The 19,839-nt window shown below is 37.8% G+C and overlaps 1 protein-coding gene across 1 annotated transcript; it reads left to right on the top strand.

Annotated features, from left to right (window-relative positions):
• Positions 1-2,896: 2,896 nt before the first annotated feature.
• LOC121976577 (probable pre-mRNA-splicing factor ATP-dependent RNA helicase DEAH5) lies at positions 2,897-7,329 on the top strand. The gene is made up of 2 exons (XM_042528788.1): positions 2,897-6,127; positions 6,695-7,329. Exons 1-2 carry the CDS (start codon positions 3,078-3,080, stop codon positions 7,086-7,088), a joined length of 3,444 nt encoding a protein of 1,147 aa, XP_042384722.1. The 5' UTR covers positions 2,897-3,077; the 3' UTR covers positions 7,089-7,329.
• Positions 7,330-19,839: the final 12,510 nt, after the last annotated feature.

Here is a 19,839-nt window from a genome sequence, read left to right as displayed (position 1 = left end):
ACCTACTTGACTCTTCTTCAATCACACTGATCAGAATCTCCCCATATGAACAACTGCACCTGCATTGTCTATGTGTCTACATGTATTGTCAAACATCGAAACTATGACCAAGACTCAAGCTTGGTCAAACCAGTCAACCTTGACCTTTTACTTCGTTAATATTCATGAATAACGTTTATAAATAATGTTCGTGAACAACACTCGTGAACTACATGAACCATGCATGTTCATTAATAAAACTCTTATCAATGTGCTAAATAAATAATAAAATAAATAAATTTGAATTATCAAGCTCAATAACCAATCAAACAAGTAAAAATTTCAAACACTGAAAGAAGTTTAAATCGAGAGCTCAATAACATTTAAACGAATCAAGCTCAAACCAAGTTTTAATTGAGAACTCGATAATATCTAAACAAATCAAACTCAAGCCAAGATTCAAATAAGTTTAAGCTCATAAAAAATAAACCAAGTTAAGCTTGAACAATCATTTTAAATACTTGATTCATTTTAAGCTTGGTTTGGCTCGTTATCTTATCAAACAAACTTGAACATTCTAAAACTCGACCGAACTCAACTTATTTACAACCCTATATTTACCCTATCATCCGATTACTAATAACATAATAGTCGACTAATATATTTAGTTTAGTTAGTTTAAAATCAAAACTAAATCAATTAAACTGAATTAACTATTATATTTTTTAAAAATAAATTTTTAAATTAATCAAATCAAAATTTTAAATTCGATGGATTAATTCAATTTAATTAACATTTTGCTCACTAAATATTTAATACTAAAAAAATAATAATTTTAATTATATACATGAAAATTTCAACATTAATAAATTTAGAAAAAGACCGTTTTATCAAAATTATTATAAATAATTTTAATAATAAAAAATTGAAAATTAAAACCCCTGGCTACAATATTTATAAAAATAATAGATACAACCAATTAAAGTGAATTAACGGATACTATTGAAATAATTGAACTAAACTTTTAAAATCAATTATTTGGTCGATCAATTAGATTTAGCCGACCTTGTAACTCACCCTTACATGGAACGTGTTAACAAGTACCAGTGTCTTTTTGGAGGTCTAATGACTAGCGCATCAGATGTTATTATCATAAAATCTAAGATTTTAATCTCAGTAAAATCGGGATAAATATCTTCCTTATGTGCTAGTCATAATTTTAAAGGCTAGTAGTCGTCCGTGATTTACCTCCTATATGTTGGCCCTGAGACGGGTTGGCGGGGCACTGGGGGCGAGCGTATTCGCCTTTTTATCACTGTGTTCACAAGTACTAGTGTTATCTCGGGACGATTTAGTGGCTAGCGCATGAGGTGTTACTACCATGAGGTCTGAGGTTCAAACCTCGGTAAAGTCGAAGTAAATGTCTCCCTTGTATGTTAGTCACTATTCCAAAGACTAGTAGCCGTCCGTGATTTACCTCCTCCGTATTGATCTTGGGATGAATTGATGAAGATGCTGGAAATGAACGTATTCATTTTTTATCACCGTGTTCATAGGTACTAGACAATTAAAACCCGTAGCTACAACATTTATAAATTTCATTCCCAATTAAGGATTATTTTTGAATGATACAATCCTAGTAGACATATTCAAATAAACTTTCAAAACTTTGTCTTTATTTTTGTTAGAATAGATTATATTTAATTTTCCTTTTAAATAAGTTACTAGATTTTTTTTCAATTAGAATAATGGTTAGACTTTTTCTCTTAAAAACTATGCTATCGTTACATGCCTATTAGAATAAAAATATAATTAGTTAATTAATTCTGTTTAATTATCATTGGTCGATTTCTTCAATCTCCATGGTTCCTATCAAAAATATCTGTTCGGATGGATCTAGTGATTAACGCATGAGATATTGTGACAATGAGATCTGAGATTCGAATCTTAGCAAAGCTGAAATAAATATTTTTTTTATGTGCTAATCATTATTCCAAAGATTAGAACGAATATATTCACTTTTTACCATAATAATTCCTATCAAAAATCTTAATTTTTATGAGCGGACATAAAGAGATGGAGACCATGAATCTAAAAAATGGGAATACTTGACGCTGCTCTCCAATGTATGCAAAGAACGGGAATTCCATCGAGCATAACAGTCAACTGCTAAGAGAATATGTATTAATTTAAATATTAATATATATTACTTTTTTTTATAGATGGCATGTTACTATATGTCCATCGAGCATACGAGTCAACCCTTTCTTTCTATTAACGCACGTTTATATTCATTTTAATATTAATTATTTTAAATTTAACTATGTATTTATTTATTTATTTTTATTTTTATATTTATTTATTAATCGTGTTTAAATAATTGAACGTTGTTAATGTGAATGTTATAATATCTATCTATTAATATTAATATTACAGTGGCTGATATGTTCAGTTTATTCATTTAATCGAATTTATACTTTTTAAAATTGAGACGGAACAAACAGAATTAATTAATATTTATTTTAAAAAAATAAACGTTCAAATCAAATTTTTAAAATTTTAAATTAATCACGTTTTACTGGAACGCATTCACAGATTAAAATAATTATTTTTAATTATTCAACATTAATAAATTTAAAAATTCTGTTTTATCAAAATTATTTTAAAACAATTTTAATAATAATAAACGAAAAATTAAAACACCTCGCTATTTCAGATAAACATATTCAAAAAAATCTTTGGAGATCTTATCTTTATTTTTTCCTTTTTAAAAATAAAATTATATTTAATTCTTCTTTTAGATAAGTTATTAGATTAGAATACTTTGTTTAGATTTTTTTTCCTCTTTAACAGTTACCGTTAGTTACCGTTAGATGCCTATTTAAAGAGACGTTAAATAATATAATTGATTAAGGCTAATCCCTCGAAATCAACATTCGATCTCCCACCTCGCTATCGCTCGTTCTCAAAAAAACCCTAGATTTCGTCGGCGGTAGGTGATCCTCGTTCTCAAAAACCCTAGATTTCGCCGGTCTCGTATCTTTTCTCCGTTCTCTTTCGCTCGTTCTCAAAAGCCCTAGATTCCGCGGCGGGTGGTGATGGAGACTTTGAAGGAGCTGGAACGCTTGTCTTTGCTCTCCAATATATGCACGGAACTCGAGTCCCACGTTGGCTCCGGCGACAAGATATTGGCAGAGTTCATCGCCGATCTCGGCCGCAACTGTGAGACCGTCGATGAGTTTGAAGCTAAGCTAAAGGAGTTTGGGGCTGGCGATCTGCCTGACTACCTCGTTCGCTCCCTCATCACCATGATCCACGCCATCCTTCCCCCCACGTTCAAGACCAGCAAGAAATCCACTCCTGATGACGACGAGAAATTATCCGCCTTCCCCGCTCTCTGCCGCCCAGATGACCGCGATAGGGGTCGCGAACGTGACCAGGGTGAACTACACAGAAATGATCGTGATAGGGAAAGAGATAGCGGCAGAGATAGAGATCGGAATCCAGATTGGAACAGAGATCGGGACAGAGACAGATATGGACAAAGGGATAGAGACAGAGAGAGGGGTCGTAGATGGAAGAAGCACAGCTACTATAGAGTTCATGACGAAGATGAAGAGGAGGAGCAGCACAGAGAGAGGAGGCATCCAGCTCAACCGCGCAGAACTTCTGATGAACCAAAGCTTTACGCAGTCTACAAAGGAAGAGTTTCGCGGGTTATGGACGCTGGGTGCTTCATCCAGCTGAACGACTTGAGGGGAAAGGAAGGTCTGGTTCATATCTCCCATATTGCCAATAGGAGGATTGCCAATGCAAAGGATGCAGTTAAGAGGAACCAAGAAGTTTATGTGAAGGTCATTTCAGTGTCAGGGCAGAAGTTATCCATGAGGGATGTAGATCAGAAAACTGGAAAAGATCTTCTTCCGATGAGGAAGAGCTCACAAAATGAAGCTTATATGGCAAATCCAGCAAGTGGAAATGGAGACCCGATGAGGAGGTTAGGTCTTTCAGGGATTACTATTGTAGAGGAGAATGAAGACAGACTATCAAGGCAGCGACTCAAGAGAATGAGCTCACCTGAGGAATGGGAGGCAAAGAAGCTCATTGATGCTGGTGTTATGAACGTTCATGAATATCCAATGCTCAATGATGATCAGGATGGAATCTTGTATCAGGAAGAGGGTGCTGAGGAGGAGATAGAGATTGAGCTCAATGAGGATAAACCTTCCTTCTTGCAGGGGCAGAGTCGTTATTCAATTGACATGTCACCTGTCAAAATTTTCAAGAACCCGGAGGGATCTTTGGGAAGGGCAGCTGCGCTGCAGTCGGCCCTCATCAAGGAGAGAAGGGAGTTAAGGGAGCAGCAGCAGAGGACAATGCTAGATTCAATTCCTAAAGATCTCAATCGTCCGTGGGAAGATCCAATGCCGGAAACTGGCGAGCGGCATCTTGCACAGGAACTTAGGGGAGTGGGATTGTCAGCATATGAGATGCCGGAGTGGAAGAAAGATGCTTATGGAAAAACTGTAACGCTTGGGCAGAGATCAAAGTTGTCAATACAGGAACAAAGGCAGAGCCTTCCTATTTATAAATTGAAAAAAGAGTTGGTTCAAGCTGTGCACGACAATCAGGTTCTTGTTGTGATTGGTGAGACCGGCTCAGGGAAGACAACACAGGTGACTCAGTATCTTGCTGAGGCAGGATACACAACAAGAGGGAAAATTGGGTGCACACAACCTCGAAGGGTGGCAGCTATGTCTGTTGCAAAGCGGGTGGCTGAAGAATTTGGTTGTCGCTTGGGTGAGGAGGTTGGTTATGCTATTAGGTTTGAAGACTGTACTGGCCCTGAGACTGTGATCAAATACATGACAGATGGTATGCTTCTCCGGGAGATTTTAGTTGATGAAACTCTATCACAGTACTCAGTAATTATGTTGGATGAAGCTCATGAAAGGACCATCCATACTGATGTTCTCTTTGGGTTGCTAAAGCAGCTTGTGAAGCGAAGACCAGACCTTCGGTTGATTGTGACATCTGCTACTCTGGATGCAGAGAAATTCTCTGGCTACTTCTTTAACTGCAACATTTTCACCATTCCTGGAAGAACTTTCCCAGTGGAGATAGTTTATGCCAAGCAACCGGAAATCGATTATTTGGATGCAGCACTTATCACTGTTTTGCAGATACACTTGACAGAACCTGAAGGAGATGTACTTCTCTTCTTGACTGGCCAAGAAGAGATTGATCATGCCTGCCAGTCTCTGTATGAGAGAATGAAAGGGTTAGGAAAAAATGTGCCTGAGTTGATAATCTTGCCAGTATACAGTGCACTTCCCAGTGAAATGCAGTCCAGAATTTTTGATCCTGCTCCTCCTGGGAAGCGGAAAGTGGTTGTGGCTACCAACATTGCAGAAGCTTCCTTGACCATCGACGGTATTTACTATGTCGTGGATCCTGGCTTTGCTAAACAAAATGTCTACAACCCGAAGATTGGGCTTGATTCACTGGTTATTACACCCATCTCACAAGCTTCTGCAAAGCAGCGAGCTGGTCGTGCTGGGCGTACTGGTCCTGGTAAATGTTTCCGACTATATACAGAGAGTGCTTACTGCAACGAAATGTCTCCAACAACGATTCCAGAAATCCAGAGGATCAATCTTGGTATGACGACTCTCAATATGAAGGCTATGGGTATAAATGACTTGCTATCCTTTGATTTCATGGATCCTCCATCACCTTCTGCCCTCATATCTGCGATGGAACAACTATATAGTCTTGGAGCCCTTGATGAGGAAGGGCTCCTGACAAAATTGGGTAGAAAAATGGCTGAGTTTCCATTGGATCCTCCTTTATCAAAAATGCTTCTTGCTAGTGTGGACCTTGGATGCAGTGATGAAATTTTGACTATTATAGCAATGATTACGACTGGGAACATTTTCTACAGACCGAGAGAGAAACAAGCCCACGCAGATCAAAAAAGAGCAAAATTCTTTCAGCCAGAAGGGGATCACTTAACACTGCTTGCTGTATACGAGGCGTGGAAAGCTAAAAACTTTTCAGGGCCTTGGTGCTTTGAGAATTTTGTGCAGTCCCGTTCGCTTAGAAAGGCTCAGGATGTGAGGAAACAGCTTCTTACTATCATGGACAGGTATGTCATTCATTATCTAACTGACTTGTTTGTCATTTCTTTCACATTCTTTGTTAATTCACCACTAAATGTCTATTTTTCATTGTTTTTTTATTACTGCAATTATATTTGTCAAAATTGGCACATCCCTCCCATGAGATATAGAGAAATCTTGATTTTTTGAGAGAAGAATCTGATATTTGACACTGATGCAGTTGATGTAATTGAATTCCATGTGATTGATTGGAGGCAGCCATTCATTGACTGGATTCAATATAGAATAGTAAATGCTTTTAGAAAGGTCTTTGCCTTAGTTTACATGGTTTTCCTTCATGGATCAACTCTTTTGCAATTTGCAAATGATTTGTTACGAGGTCTTCGCTAAATATATGTGATAAACTACATTTTGATTTAAGCTTGCAACTCACGTAGTCTATGCAAACTGTCATTTGAGAAAGTCATGATTCATATACTACTAGATGTAAATATTTTGGGTTTCGATTGTCCTTGTCAAACTGTGATATTGTTCTCAGTTTGATGTAGCTTGTCATTGCCAAACTTCAACTGATAATTTACCTCACATTACAGATACAAGCTTGATGTTGTTAGTGCTGGAAAAAATTTCACAAAGATAAGGAAGGCGATTACAGCGGGTTTCTTCTTTCAAGCAGCCAGGAAGGACTCCCGAGAAGGCTACAGGGCGCTAGTGGAAAATCAAACCGTGTTTATCCACCCCAGCAGTGCTCTATTTCAAAGGCAACCAGACTGGGTGATCTATCATGAGCTTGTCATGACAACCAAGGAATACACGAGGGAAGTTACGGTCATCGACCCTAAGTGGTTGGTGGAATTAGCTCCAAGACTGTATAAGTCTTCAGATCCAAATAGGATGAGTAAACGTAAGCGCCAGGAGCGTATCGAACCGCTGTACGACCCATATCACGAGCCTAACTCGTGGCGTTTGAGCAAGCGCCGAGCTTGAGGCTGTCTGGCAATTTCTACTGTCTCATCTTCCAGTTTTAGGAATTCTTTGGTTTCATTTTGTAATGTGAGCTATGGAGCTGAAGTTTGAGCCTTTTTTATCTTCTTTGGCTCTCCCTTCCCAACTGTAATACTGTATTTAGTGAATTAGTAGCTACAGACTGATTTGTTATAGCCACATATGATTGGAATTCTATTCCGAGAAAAGATTCTTGTGGTCAATAGAGGAGAAATTGCAGTCAGTGATCCGCAGAATTGTTTTGTTTCTGGGTGAAGGCACATTTTAAATTTGTTGGTTCTATCTTCTGAAATAAAACTCGCAAACTTGATTCAGTCAAACTCGAATAAAAGAGCTAAGGTAACACATTTGATTTCAAATATATTAATTTTTTTTAAGAAAAAATACTAACCCGATTCAGTTTCCAATTGTGTTTATTTGATCTTAAAAATAAAAGTTGTATAATAATGAGAAATAATTAAACAAAAAAAATCTGAAACCTGACTTTTGCTTTGAATTTTTCTCTCGTAGGGCCGATGAATTACCCATAATCTCGTATACGAAGTTCATTTAAATTTTTCTCCAATTTAACCTCTTTCTATCATGTTTCTGTAGGTTCTTACTGACAAATATGGTAATGTTGGAGGCCGGATCCTCTTGACAAAGATGACAATGTTGAAAGTCGGATCCTCTAGATCGCAAAGTGCGATTCAGAGGATGAATCATTTCATTTATAGGTAAAATTTTATGGACCTCACCTGTTATATAGGTAAGATATATAAGATCTCACCTATTAATAACTCTTGGTCGTTACGGTTCATAGGATCCCGACTTTGTCATTATTATAGTATTCATGTACATATTTTAAAATATATATATATATATATATATATATATATATATATATATATATATATATATATATATATATATATATATATATATATATGTTTTTAGGAGCCTAAAGCTAATATACCAATTGTCTAAATATGAGAATAATATGTTTTTTTTAATTAAGAATCCAACTATATAAATTAACTAATTCTAAAAATGATCAATTTGATTTATAGAAATTTTTTATTGATCATTAAAATAAATCTAAAAATACTTCATAGGCTCATCTAAACAGTCAATATTCTTATAAATATCATCCCACTACAATGCACCACAGTTAAGATTCAATTTTTAAATATCTTATTAATCCTTTATTTCATACGCCTCTTTTATCCTGATGGCAAAATGATGAATACGTTCGCCCCCAGCGCACTCGTCAATTCATCCCAGGACAAACACCAAGGAGGTAAATCACATGCGCCTCTTTTATCCTGAACAATATTGAAATGATTAGAATAAGCCTATAGTTAATTAAATCAAGTCAAGTTGTAAATATATTTAGTATGTCCAAATATAATAAAATGTAAGACGATACTTGTTAAAATAATTTCGAAGTATGAAACTAATAATGTTCCAATCAATTTCGATTGAGTTGACCACTTTTCTCAAACTTGACGGCCGGGTGGATTTACACTATGCGCCCGACGATCGCAGCTACTCCTGCGTCACACAAGAGGAGAACACCGAGGGTAAGGTCGGCGTCGCTCGCTCCAAGGACCTCATGGTCGTCGCCGGCAATATGCCCTCAAGGCCAACATCTCCACCCTGGGCCCCATCGTACTCCATCACTCCTCCCCTACTACGAGGCCAAGGCAAGGATCAAAGCGGGCGACAAGTGCAACAGTAGTGCGGTGTAGAGGTCCTTGAGAGCGATCAAAATTAAAGTGTGAAGAACATGAGAAATAGTAATGCCTAGTCGGATGAGATCGACAGCTTTCCCATTCAAGTGCCCAAACTGGTGCCACTTATGCCATAGATTACAAGATTTCATATTACCAAATTGATATGTATCATGATGTTTGATTATTTATTTAATTACTTGGCTTGCATGGCATATGCATGTTTAATCTGTTTGATCATGTATAGAGATAGTCTCGTGGGTTGCGTTGATCTCTTTGATGAATTATGGATCCGGTTTCCATCCAATATATCTCAAATCATTGTTGATGCTTGCATTGGTGTGAAGAAAGCAAAATTTGTCCTTAAGCAGCCACACTCCAGAGATAATATTTCTAACCCACCATTTCCATTGAAATCATGGACCTTGATATGACGTATAACGGGGTCCTAGGGATAGTTTGGGGTCAAGAGGTAAGGTAATGTGACGGTCAAAAGTCAAGAGAAGATGACAGTCAAGGTCGGATATCCGGGTGGCTCCAGTACCAACCGGGATTCTAGGCTTAACCCCTCACGTCTCATGGATACGACTCCCACTCTATCTCCGTCGGTTCCAATACCGGTCGGGATTCCAAGGCTTAGCCTCGCATGTCCAATGGGTACGGCTTCCACTCTAATCCTGGTCAGCTCCAGTACCAACCGGGATTCTAGGGCTTAGCCCCTCACGTCTTATGGGTACGGTTCCCACTCTATTCCCGATCGACTTCAATACTATCCCTTCACGTCTCATGGGCATGACTCACAGTTTATTCTAAGTTGATTCGTAATGTCAGTCAGATCCTCAGGACTTAGTTCCCCTCACACCTCATGGGCATGACTCTCAAGCTATTCCCGACCAACACCTAGCCGATCAGGTACATAGGGATTAGTCCCTCTTGGACATGGTTCTCATTCCACTCTTGGCCAGTTAAAGCCAATTGGGTCCCAGATTCTCGCTCCAGTATGAGTTATAAGTGCGCATGGCTCACACGTTCAACGACTAGCCGGTCGAGTCTCAGACTCTTCCCCTGATGCGAGTTATAAGCGTGCATGCTCACGCGCCTCCTAAATTCTCGACCCAACCCGCTCTCGATGGGTCTCAGTGTCGGTCGGATCTTTAAAATAGTCATTTTTCATGGGCAAAACTCTTAATCTATCCTCGATCAATTCAAGTGCCGATCAGATATCCAGAACAGTCATTTCTCACGGGCAAAGCTCCGAGTCTACTCCTGGTCAGTTTAAGTGCTGATTGGATCTCCAAAACAGTCACTTCTTATGGGCAAGACTCCTATAGTATGCTCCCGGTCGATCGCAGTACCGGTCGGGTCTCCAAGATAGCTCATTTCTCATAGGCATGACTCATAGCCTACTCCCAGTTGGTCCCAACACCTAGCCGGTCAGATTTCTTGGACTCATCTCGCTCAGGGCACGACTCCCAGTCCACTCCCGGTCGATTTCAGAGCCGACTAGATTATCGTCAAGGGACAGCGCCATCAGGAATCACAACAACCTGTAAGTGAATAACAATCATTTGTTAGGGAATATTCTGATGCTCCGCCATATACATGCCGCGGAACCTTCCTTCACCTAGTCCGTCGTACATCCTACATCACCCGACATACTCTGATACCAGACATTCTCTCACCGCCTCATAATTGCAGAGGTTACAAGAGACGATATAAAAAGTTATCCTCTCCATTGGCCAAGTACACGCACATATACACATTTACTATCGTTCTACTTTTTCATACGCTTTTCGCTCAACCTCTTTCTGACTTAAGTATCGGAGTGTCTGCGCTAAGGATCGCTTTCCAAGTTCTCGCTCTAACGCCCCCGTGTGAGTTGTATGTAGTGTGCGTAGGTCCGTGGATACCATTTTCCACCGTCTCCCCCGGCTCCGCTTGAGGGCCAAAAGCTTGTAGCGTATCTTTCATTTCCAACCCCAATACTCTCTCCGTCAACACTTTTGCTATTATCACTTGTCCCCCATTCGACTCGACTTCTGGATAGAATCAAACCTAATCAGCTCACTCAAAGCACATTATATCAATCAAGAAAGAAAATTAAATGCACTCATATCACAACACTAAACATAGAACATATCCTTTAATTTAAAGAATTTTATTTCATCAAACTTTTAATTTTTCTCTTTTGATAAGATAATAATATTAACTTTAAATATTCTATTTATTTTTTAATTATTATATTTTTATTATTAAAAGTTATATGCATTATATAATAATTATTTTTATTATTTAGTATGTTATCTCCCTAAATTTAATATTCTACAACCGCCCTAAACTTATTTACTAGGATGCGAGTACAGTTTGTTTCATCAGATCAAAAACATATTGGATTACGTATTCAATAAAGATAACCTCAGTAGATATATCAATATTTGTTTTAACTTTTCTTCTTTTTTTTAATCTTTTTAGCTAATATATTCCCCTCTAAAAAAAAATTAGATTTTGAAAATTCCAAACATACTTAATACGGTAATGATGAAGAACCCTACCCTACTACCACGCTAGAGGTCAAAAAAGATCAAAGTCATGACAGTCAACGTATAGATGACATCGGCCGGTCGGGCGAAGTATGCCCCGACTAGGAAGAAGTCTTCGACCCGGCGTCGCCTTCAACACAGGGAGCAATCAAACAACTGACGCTCAAGGGAAACAATATGTAGAAGCCGAACCGAGCGGCTACCCCGCTCGTCTAGACAACAGAGATGCAAAGTTCAACTTTGGTCGAGCGGCTATTCCGCTCGGCCTGGCAATAGGCTTCGATTGAGCGGCTATCCCGCTCGGCCTGGCAGCAGGCTTCGGCAATAACAAAGTGAACCTACGGGTGAGCAGACACACACTGAGGAACGACGAGGTTCTTGTCGAACGGACGGGGCACTAGGGCGGTGGAATTCCGGCCGAGCGGCCAACCCTCTCGGTTTAGACGTACACTTCTGATGATATCTAGTGATATCCTTTTGGGAGTTGGTGCCGCCAACACCGGGCATAGACTGCCAGAAGATCGTACGGTGGAAGCTTACACTATCACTTCAGAGATATGCTCAGTCTGTTGAGATACTGTGTCAGGGACACTTTCTTGACAGATCTTTTCAGGAAAAGCTTTGAGAAACGTGCATGTCTTGAGAAGCGTGCATGCATGCTACCGGAACTCTATATAAAGGGGTTCCAAACATCGGCTTAGGTACGCGATACATGCGATATTCACTGTTTGTGCTATAGTAGTCTTCTTATTGCTCCACTTCATCGTCGGTGACTAACTTGAGCGTCGAAGGGCCAATGCCAAGGGGCCCCTTCTCTGGCTCGGCACTGATGCAGTCTATGTTGTAGGACCGCGCGGAGTCCACTAGAGGTCAGCGTGAGCGCCACATCCCCAGCTTTCCATCTCTTCGACTTTCGGACAGGATCAATACTCATGTAGCTAAGACTTATATATCAAATATTTGTTAAAATTTACAAAGTCATAACAAATACTTAACAAATTATATCAAGCTTATCGTCTTAGGGAGCAGTGTTGTCAACTTCTGTGAAATCTTCAATCACTATTGAATTTAAGTTTGTAGCTGCTACGAAAGGAAAAACATCAATTTCTATTGTAAGCAAGGTGTCACATACTGTTGGTGCGGTTAGCACTAACGATTTAACCCAGGTTTTGATGAATGACAAATAGGTTAAGTTAGTTTTGTTGTTGTCTAACACTTTGATCGAGTGTGCAGGAGAAGTCCAGACAGGTCGACGGGTTGACCGGATGTCTGGCACGAAGTCCAGCTAGGTCGACGGGCTGACCGGATAGCTGGCAAGAAGTCCAAGCGGGTCGACGGGCTGACCGGACGCTTGGCGAGAAGTCCAGCTAGGTCGACGGGCTGACCGGATAGCTGGCGAGAAGTCCAGACGGGTCGAAGGGCTGACCGGACGTCTGGCAGGTAAGTAAGGTAAGTCACTGGAGGGGAGTGACTGCGAGGACGCGTTCCCGGGAAGGGAACATTAGGCGTCGATCCGGCTTAGATCCATTTCGGATATCTAAGTCGAGATCGTGACTAGATTCCGGTCTCGGAAAGACGGAATCTAAGTCATACTCCTTTTTGCTAATTCATACTCACTTTTGCTTTTGCTAACAATCTGTGTTGCAGGGTAAATTTGCCTCCGGACTAACGTTTGTCTTGCAGGACGGATTCTGCGGGAAAACAGGGTCCGGGCGCCCGGGAGGGAAATTTCATCCTGATCGCGCGTCGCCACGTGGAGCTCGCTGGTTGGACTTGCCACGTTTCACCAGGGCGCCCGGAAGGCATCCAGGGCGCCCCGAGCCTCATATAAAAGAAGGGTCAGAGGAGAGCTTCAGAACTACAACGAAAAGAAAAGTCTTCCACTGCTCTGCACTTCTGCGACGCTAACAAAGCTCCGACACTACGCTCCTTTCTTGTCTTTATTGTCGGTATTTGCTTTTCATTTTCATTAGCATTCATTGTACTGGTTTTTGTAATCATTATTTCGAACTGCTAGTGAATTGCCCAACGAAAGTACTCACGGAGTACGGGCCTTCGAGTAGGAGTCGTCACAGGCTCCGAACGAAGTAAAACCACTGTGTCTATTTTACTTTTCCGCTGCGTATTTATACTCTTGTTTTTTCGAATCGATATTCACCCCCCCTCTATCGAATCTAACGGTCCTACACATACAACCTGCCCAACTTGGAGAATTTTAGGGCAACCTGAAAGGATATAGTGGTGAGGAGGAGAGGGGTGCGTCGCGGCGAAGAGCTCGCGAGGAGGAGAGGATCGCGTCACGGTGAGATAGCTCGTCGCGCCGAAGGAGGTCGTCACACATCGCGACAACGCAAGGCTAGGAACGTCACACGTCGCGAGAGAGGGAGGAGCGGTTGCGAAAACCTAGTTTAGCGGGAGAGGGAGGCGGCGGGCAGGAAAACCCTAGCTTCGACGGAGAGGGAGTAACGCGTCACCGACGAGAAAGGGAGGAGTGATAGAAAACCCTAGATCATGGCAAGAGAAGGAGGAGTGACAAAATACTTAGCTCATGGCGAGAGAGGTGAATAAATGATGGGTGGCATTTTTTTGTTTGGCCTTAATGCTGTTTTTTTTTTTTGCTTTAACGCATTTGACATGCCGCGTCTAGGTCAGCAACGCCACACGATTTTGCATGGAGCATTCCATAGGAGAATAACTTTGTATGTGTGTGTGTGTGTCTATATATATATATATATATATAATTAAAAAATTTGGATATTCACGGGGTATATTATATGTATTTAGTATTTAAGATTTTAGGATTTAGGGGTTGAGTCATAATAAGTTTAATCTAATAAGGTTTTTCCACTAAGATTCAGGCTTTCATTTTAGGTTATAGTGTTTAAGATTAAAAATTTTATAGTACTTGAAAGGAAATGTTGATTTAAAAAAAAAAATCTAGCACTCGATCATTGTAGGAGCGTACAGTCCGCAACAAAGGGTTATATATAGCAAAATTTGCAGTATGTTTCCAATTTATATGAATGAAAGTAAATTACTAGATTACTTAGAGCCGATTACCAAGTGCCTAGAGATATGAGTTTTTCCCCAAGGTTATGTATCCATCGAAAATTCTTCTCTTACCTTATTGTAGTAAATCTGACACTCTTTAATACAGTAATGCTATGTGATACAACACATGATAGTGGGGTAGGATAGCGAACGTGGTCGGAAATCAAGCCCACGGAACAGTCAAATGTCAAGCTCACGTGACAGTCAAAAGTCAAGCCTACGTGGAGGTCAAAAGTCCGGCCTACGTGGAGGTCAAAAGTCCGGCCTACGTGGAAATAGAAGGGCCAGGCTACGGGATGGACCTGGTCGAATACAAGTGGCATTCCGGAGTTAAGCCTACATGTCAAGTAGGAACTCGGAAGGTAAGACCTACAGGTCAGGATTTACATACTCGCGACACCGGAGATACAAGGACTAAAGCGTACAGGTCGGGATGTGCAACCCAAGGATGACATATCAGGATTTACAGACTCACGACACCGAAGGTACAAGGACTAAAGCGTACAGGTCGAGAAGTGCAAACCAAGGATGACAGGTCAAATTTACAGACTCACGACACCGGAGATACAAGGACTAAAGCGTGCAGGTCGGGATGCGCAACCCAAGGATGACAGGTCAAGATTTACAGACTCGCGACACCGGAGATACAAGGACTAAAGCGTACAGGTCGGGATGTGCAACACAAGGATGACATGTCAGGATTTACAGACTCACAACACTGGAGATACAAGGACTAAAGCGTACAGGTCGGAATGTACAACCCAAGGATGACAGGTCAGGATTTACAGACTCGCGACACCGGAGATACAAGGACTAAAGCGTACAGATCGAGATGTGCAACCCAAGGATGACAGGTCAGGATTTACAGACTCGCGACACCGGAGATACAAGGACTAAAGCGTATAGGTCAGGATATGCAAGCCAGGGAAGGCAGGCCAAGATTTATAGATTCACGACACAGGAGATACGATTAAAGCGTACAGGTTGGGATATACGAAAGACTCATAGGGCAGGATATGCGGAGCCAAGACACAGGTCGAGATATGAGGACTAAGACTTCCAGGTCGAGACCTATATGACAAGATATGCAGAACAAGATACACGGACCAAAGACGTACAGGGCAGGATAGGTGGACGAAGACGTACAGGGTAGTAGGCGCAGGTCTGGATCTACTGAGATAGTCTGAATAGCATATGCAGGGTGGGACGTACAGATCCGGATTTATAGGACAACAAACACAAGTTGGAGATTACGCTAGTGAATGCAGGTCTGAGCATACAGGTCAAGCTTTACAGGTACGAAGACCCAGTATAAGGTTAACAGACCAGAGCAGACAAACACTACACGACAATCAAGCTAGAGAGAATCGTAATCTCTCCAATCAGCTATAAATGATTTTTTTTAAAAAAAAATTATTATGATCCTATCAATACATCGCATTGAAGTATAAAAATATATTGTCTTTATTATTAAAAAAACAGCCAATCACTTTTTTTAAGGAACATATACATCATTCAGGTCGTCTTAATGATTCCTAAGGCCTTAGGCGAGAAAAAAAACTTAAGATCTTAATATTTTTTTAAAAATAAATATTAACAATATTATTAGAGATATTTTATTTTATTAGTAAAATTTAAAAGAATAATTTCATACATCGCCAATAATTATTTATACAATTGGAATGAATGACCAACTAGGTCACGTAGTAATACCTTTATATTGGTCAAATCTCACTTCTTTATTAGTAAAGTTTAAAAAATAAAAAATATTTTATCTTAACTAATTTGACAATGAGTAATAAATTATTATAATACTATTAATATATATTTTAATTACTATTTTTTTAAAAAAAATATCATTTAATTTTAACTTTGATAAAGTAAAGTCTTAACGCAACATAAAAATTATTATTGTGTGATCTACATATAATAGATTCGAGTAGTAGATATAGGCACAACGTACAATAGATCCTTCCCTAGGATCCTATATTGCAAGACCTTCGTGAACTAAGTTATCTTTTTATCAATTTTAACTTTAATAAATTATCAATTAAATTTATTTAGTCAAAGATATTTAGCTAATAAACATCAACGGCAAATTATTACAAAAAAATGTGCATAATAACTCGTTGAAGAATAAGGACACAATAATAATGATATAAAAATGATAATAAAATAGAAGAAATAAATAAACATAAAATTTAGAGAGAAATAATAGTACAATATTAATGATAATAAAATATGTTCTTGACTTTCAAAAGTCATGTTATAAAAATATATCAATTAAGTTAACCAATAAGTATTTTTAATTTATTTAACAAACTTAATTTTGATTATTAAATTAAAATTTTATAAGTAAAAAAATTAAAAATTATGAGTCAAATTTTAATAAAAAAATAAAAATAAATTATCAACCAAATCTAACTTTAATATTAAAAAATTAAAATTATCAGTCAAAACTAACATGAGGAAAAAAATGAAAATAATCAAATTTAACTTTAAACTATTAAAAATTAAAATTATTAATTAAATCTAAAAAAATAAAAATTATTGATCAAATTACTAGTAAAAAATTTAAATTATCGATGAAAATAAATTTTAGTCCAATCAAATTTAACTTTAATCTATAAAAAATTAAAAATTATTATTTAAATATAAAAATTTAAAATTATTAATGAAATATAATTTAGCTAGTAAAAAATTAAAATTATCGATGAAAAATAAATTTTGACTAAAATACATAGGGGACATAGGCATAGGCCATTATGGCCTAGCTTTTGAGACGGCCTTGACATTATTAAATCTTATATTTTTATTTACTATTTTTTTAAAATACAAATCTTAAATCTAGTACGCATGATAATTTGAATTTTTTTATCCAATTTTTTTTATTTCACCGACATCTTCAAAAGTTTTGTTGTCACCTATGTGTTCTGAGGCTATGGTATATAACTATAGAATAGGGATGTAAACGAGTCGAATCGAGTCGAACAGTATTAGGCTCGAGCTCGGCTCGTTTAAGTTATATTCGGGTTCGAGTTCGATTTTAGAATTATCAAGCTCGCGAACAGTTTGAGCTCGGCTCATTATTAGCTCGATTATCAAAGTTAACGAGCCTAACTCGTTAAGCGAGATTGAGCTCATTTTAGAATTCATTTTTTGACTCATTTTAAAAACTCATTTTAAGGCTCGTTTTAGAGCTCGTTTTTTTTTGGCTCGTTTTAGAGCTCGTTTTTTGGCTCGGTTTAAGGCTCGTTTTTTGGCTCGCGAGCCTATAAACGAATATGTTCGTAAGCTCACGAGCCGAATATCCTTAAGCTCGAGCTTGGCTCGATAAAACTGTCGAGTTCGAAATCGAGCTCGAGCTCGGCTCGATAAGATAAACGAATGAACTCGAACGAGTTTTTTTATCGAATTGAGCTCCGAATAGCTCGCGAATCATTTGGTTCATTTACATCCCTACTATAGAGTATTTAAATTATCATCCAAATTTTTGTGGTTCAATCTCAATTATGATAAATTTATAAAAAAAAAAATTCTTCAAATGAATGTGCAATTAAAGAATATTAAATTTATTGACAGTTGACTGTGAGCATTTTCTAATTTTTTTTAATAGTTAGACAATTTTTTATAGAGCTGTATCATCACACTAAGATTCATCAACGAGACTAATTAAATTTTTTTTTGTTGCCACCTATGTCTCCCGCTGGTAGGCTCATATAATTTATATGCAGCGCACCGATTTAAGTTTAATCTTGCTTTAAAAGTTACCCACTTGTTGACTGGATATAGATCGTTCGAAATCGATGGTTTTGACCGTTCAGACTGTTTGATGTTCGACGGTCCAAAACCTCCGATCTAACCATTGTTGATTGGTCAATTCTTAATCTTAACCCTGTAAAACTGTTACAGTTTCAAAATCGCCGATTCATTACTCATCACAGTTTGTTTACTGTTGAAGATTATTATTTATATTTTATTTTTAAAAAAATATTTAGAAGTATAATTTAAATTTTTTATTAAATTTTTTAATAGATAAAAATAAATCAATTAAATCCTTGAATGTAAATTAAATTTAATTTAAATTAAAATCCAATTTCGAGGTAGACCTCACCTCATGTGAATTTAAATTTAGATCATTTTAAAATATAAGAATTAAGTTTTAAAATTCATTCATTTAAAATAAAAATTCTCAGATGCGATGTCGGGACCGGGCGCGTCACTCGCCTCATGCTTGAGGCACTCTCCCTCGCGGCCTCAACCTCCTCCCGGTGCTTACTGCAATCTCCCTCGCTGGCAACAACCTCTCCCGTGCACGGCCCATTCCGCTCGGGCTGACGGGCTCTCCTTCCCATGTGCTTTGCTTCCTCGACCTTAGCCGCAACACCTTCTCCAGATGAGTCATGCAAGACCCCGCGCTCCTCCCCTCGCTCCTCTTTAGCTCTTCCTCAACCTCTCCTCGGGCGAACCCGGTTCGGCCCAGCCGCTATCAGACCAAAAAAAGTTTAGACCCGACAACATGGATCAAAATCTAATTATGTGCCCGAGCCGTAATCAATTACGACCTAGCCCGTGTTTTGGTCTAGCTGGATAGGATACCCATCATAATTAACACACTAGCTATTTTAAATAATAATTATTATAAATAATAATAATAAAAAAATTTAAAACCTTTAAGTTTTGAAAATGTAATTATATTCCATCTTATTTAATTTATAATAATAAATAATAGTCATCGATTCAATTTTTTGTTTATAATTCCACTCAGAATGATCGATCGTGATCAATCTTAAGTCCAGATAAAAAAAAAGGATTACATTATATTATCAATTAATGTTAAAATTATGATAAATATAATTCAATTTTAAATTTTATGCACGTGCATATAACAGTGAATAAAAACTCAATTAAATTTAATTAATTAAAAAAATCCATTTTTAAAAATTTTTAATTCAATTTTGATTTTTAATTTGATAAATAAATTAAATTGAAACATTGTCGTCGTGTTATCAATCAAATGACATCATAAATCGATGGATTGATATTAATTCATTAAATTAATTAATTTTATATAGGTTATATTTGTTTTAAAAAAATCGGTTTAATCAATTTTGAATTCGACTATGATTCACTTTTAAAAAAATTGATGATTAAACGGATTCACTGGTGATAATAAATAATAAATGAAAAACAATTGAAAATAGTTTTATATTATGACCCGTATGAAAGTGAAATATTATATTTACTCAGATATTATTGAAAATTACACGCAATGGCTGTGAGAGCATCGGGAGGGTGATTAGTAACTTTTGAGGATTTTTTCTGAATAATATTTTTTGTAGTTAGACGTCAAAATCTCCCCCAAAAAAAATAAAATTTTTGAAACTTCGATCGAATCTTTAAAATGATAAGAAAAGTAAAGAAGGATTC

This window comes from Zingiber officinale, chromosome 4B, assembly GCF_018446385.1.
Source record: "Zingiber officinale cultivar Zhangliang chromosome 4B, Zo_v1.1, whole genome shotgun sequence".
NCBI classification, from domain to species: Eukaryota; Viridiplantae; Streptophyta; class Magnoliopsida; order Zingiberales; family Zingiberaceae; genus Zingiber; species Zingiber officinale.
Note: the sequence above shows the minus strand (reverse complement) of the source record. Positions and strands in the feature narration are given on the sequence as shown.

Bases quoted from the DNA above. Each gene is read 5' to 3' on its own strand.
- LOC121976577 (XM_042528788.1), top strand. From the start codon at position 3,078: ATGGAGACTTTGAAGGAGCTGGAACGCTTGTCTTTGCTCTCCAATATA. The intron at 6,128-6,694 runs GTATGTCATTCA...CTCACATTACAG, and splicing joins CTTCTTACTATCATGGACAG to ATACAAGCTTGATGTTGTTA.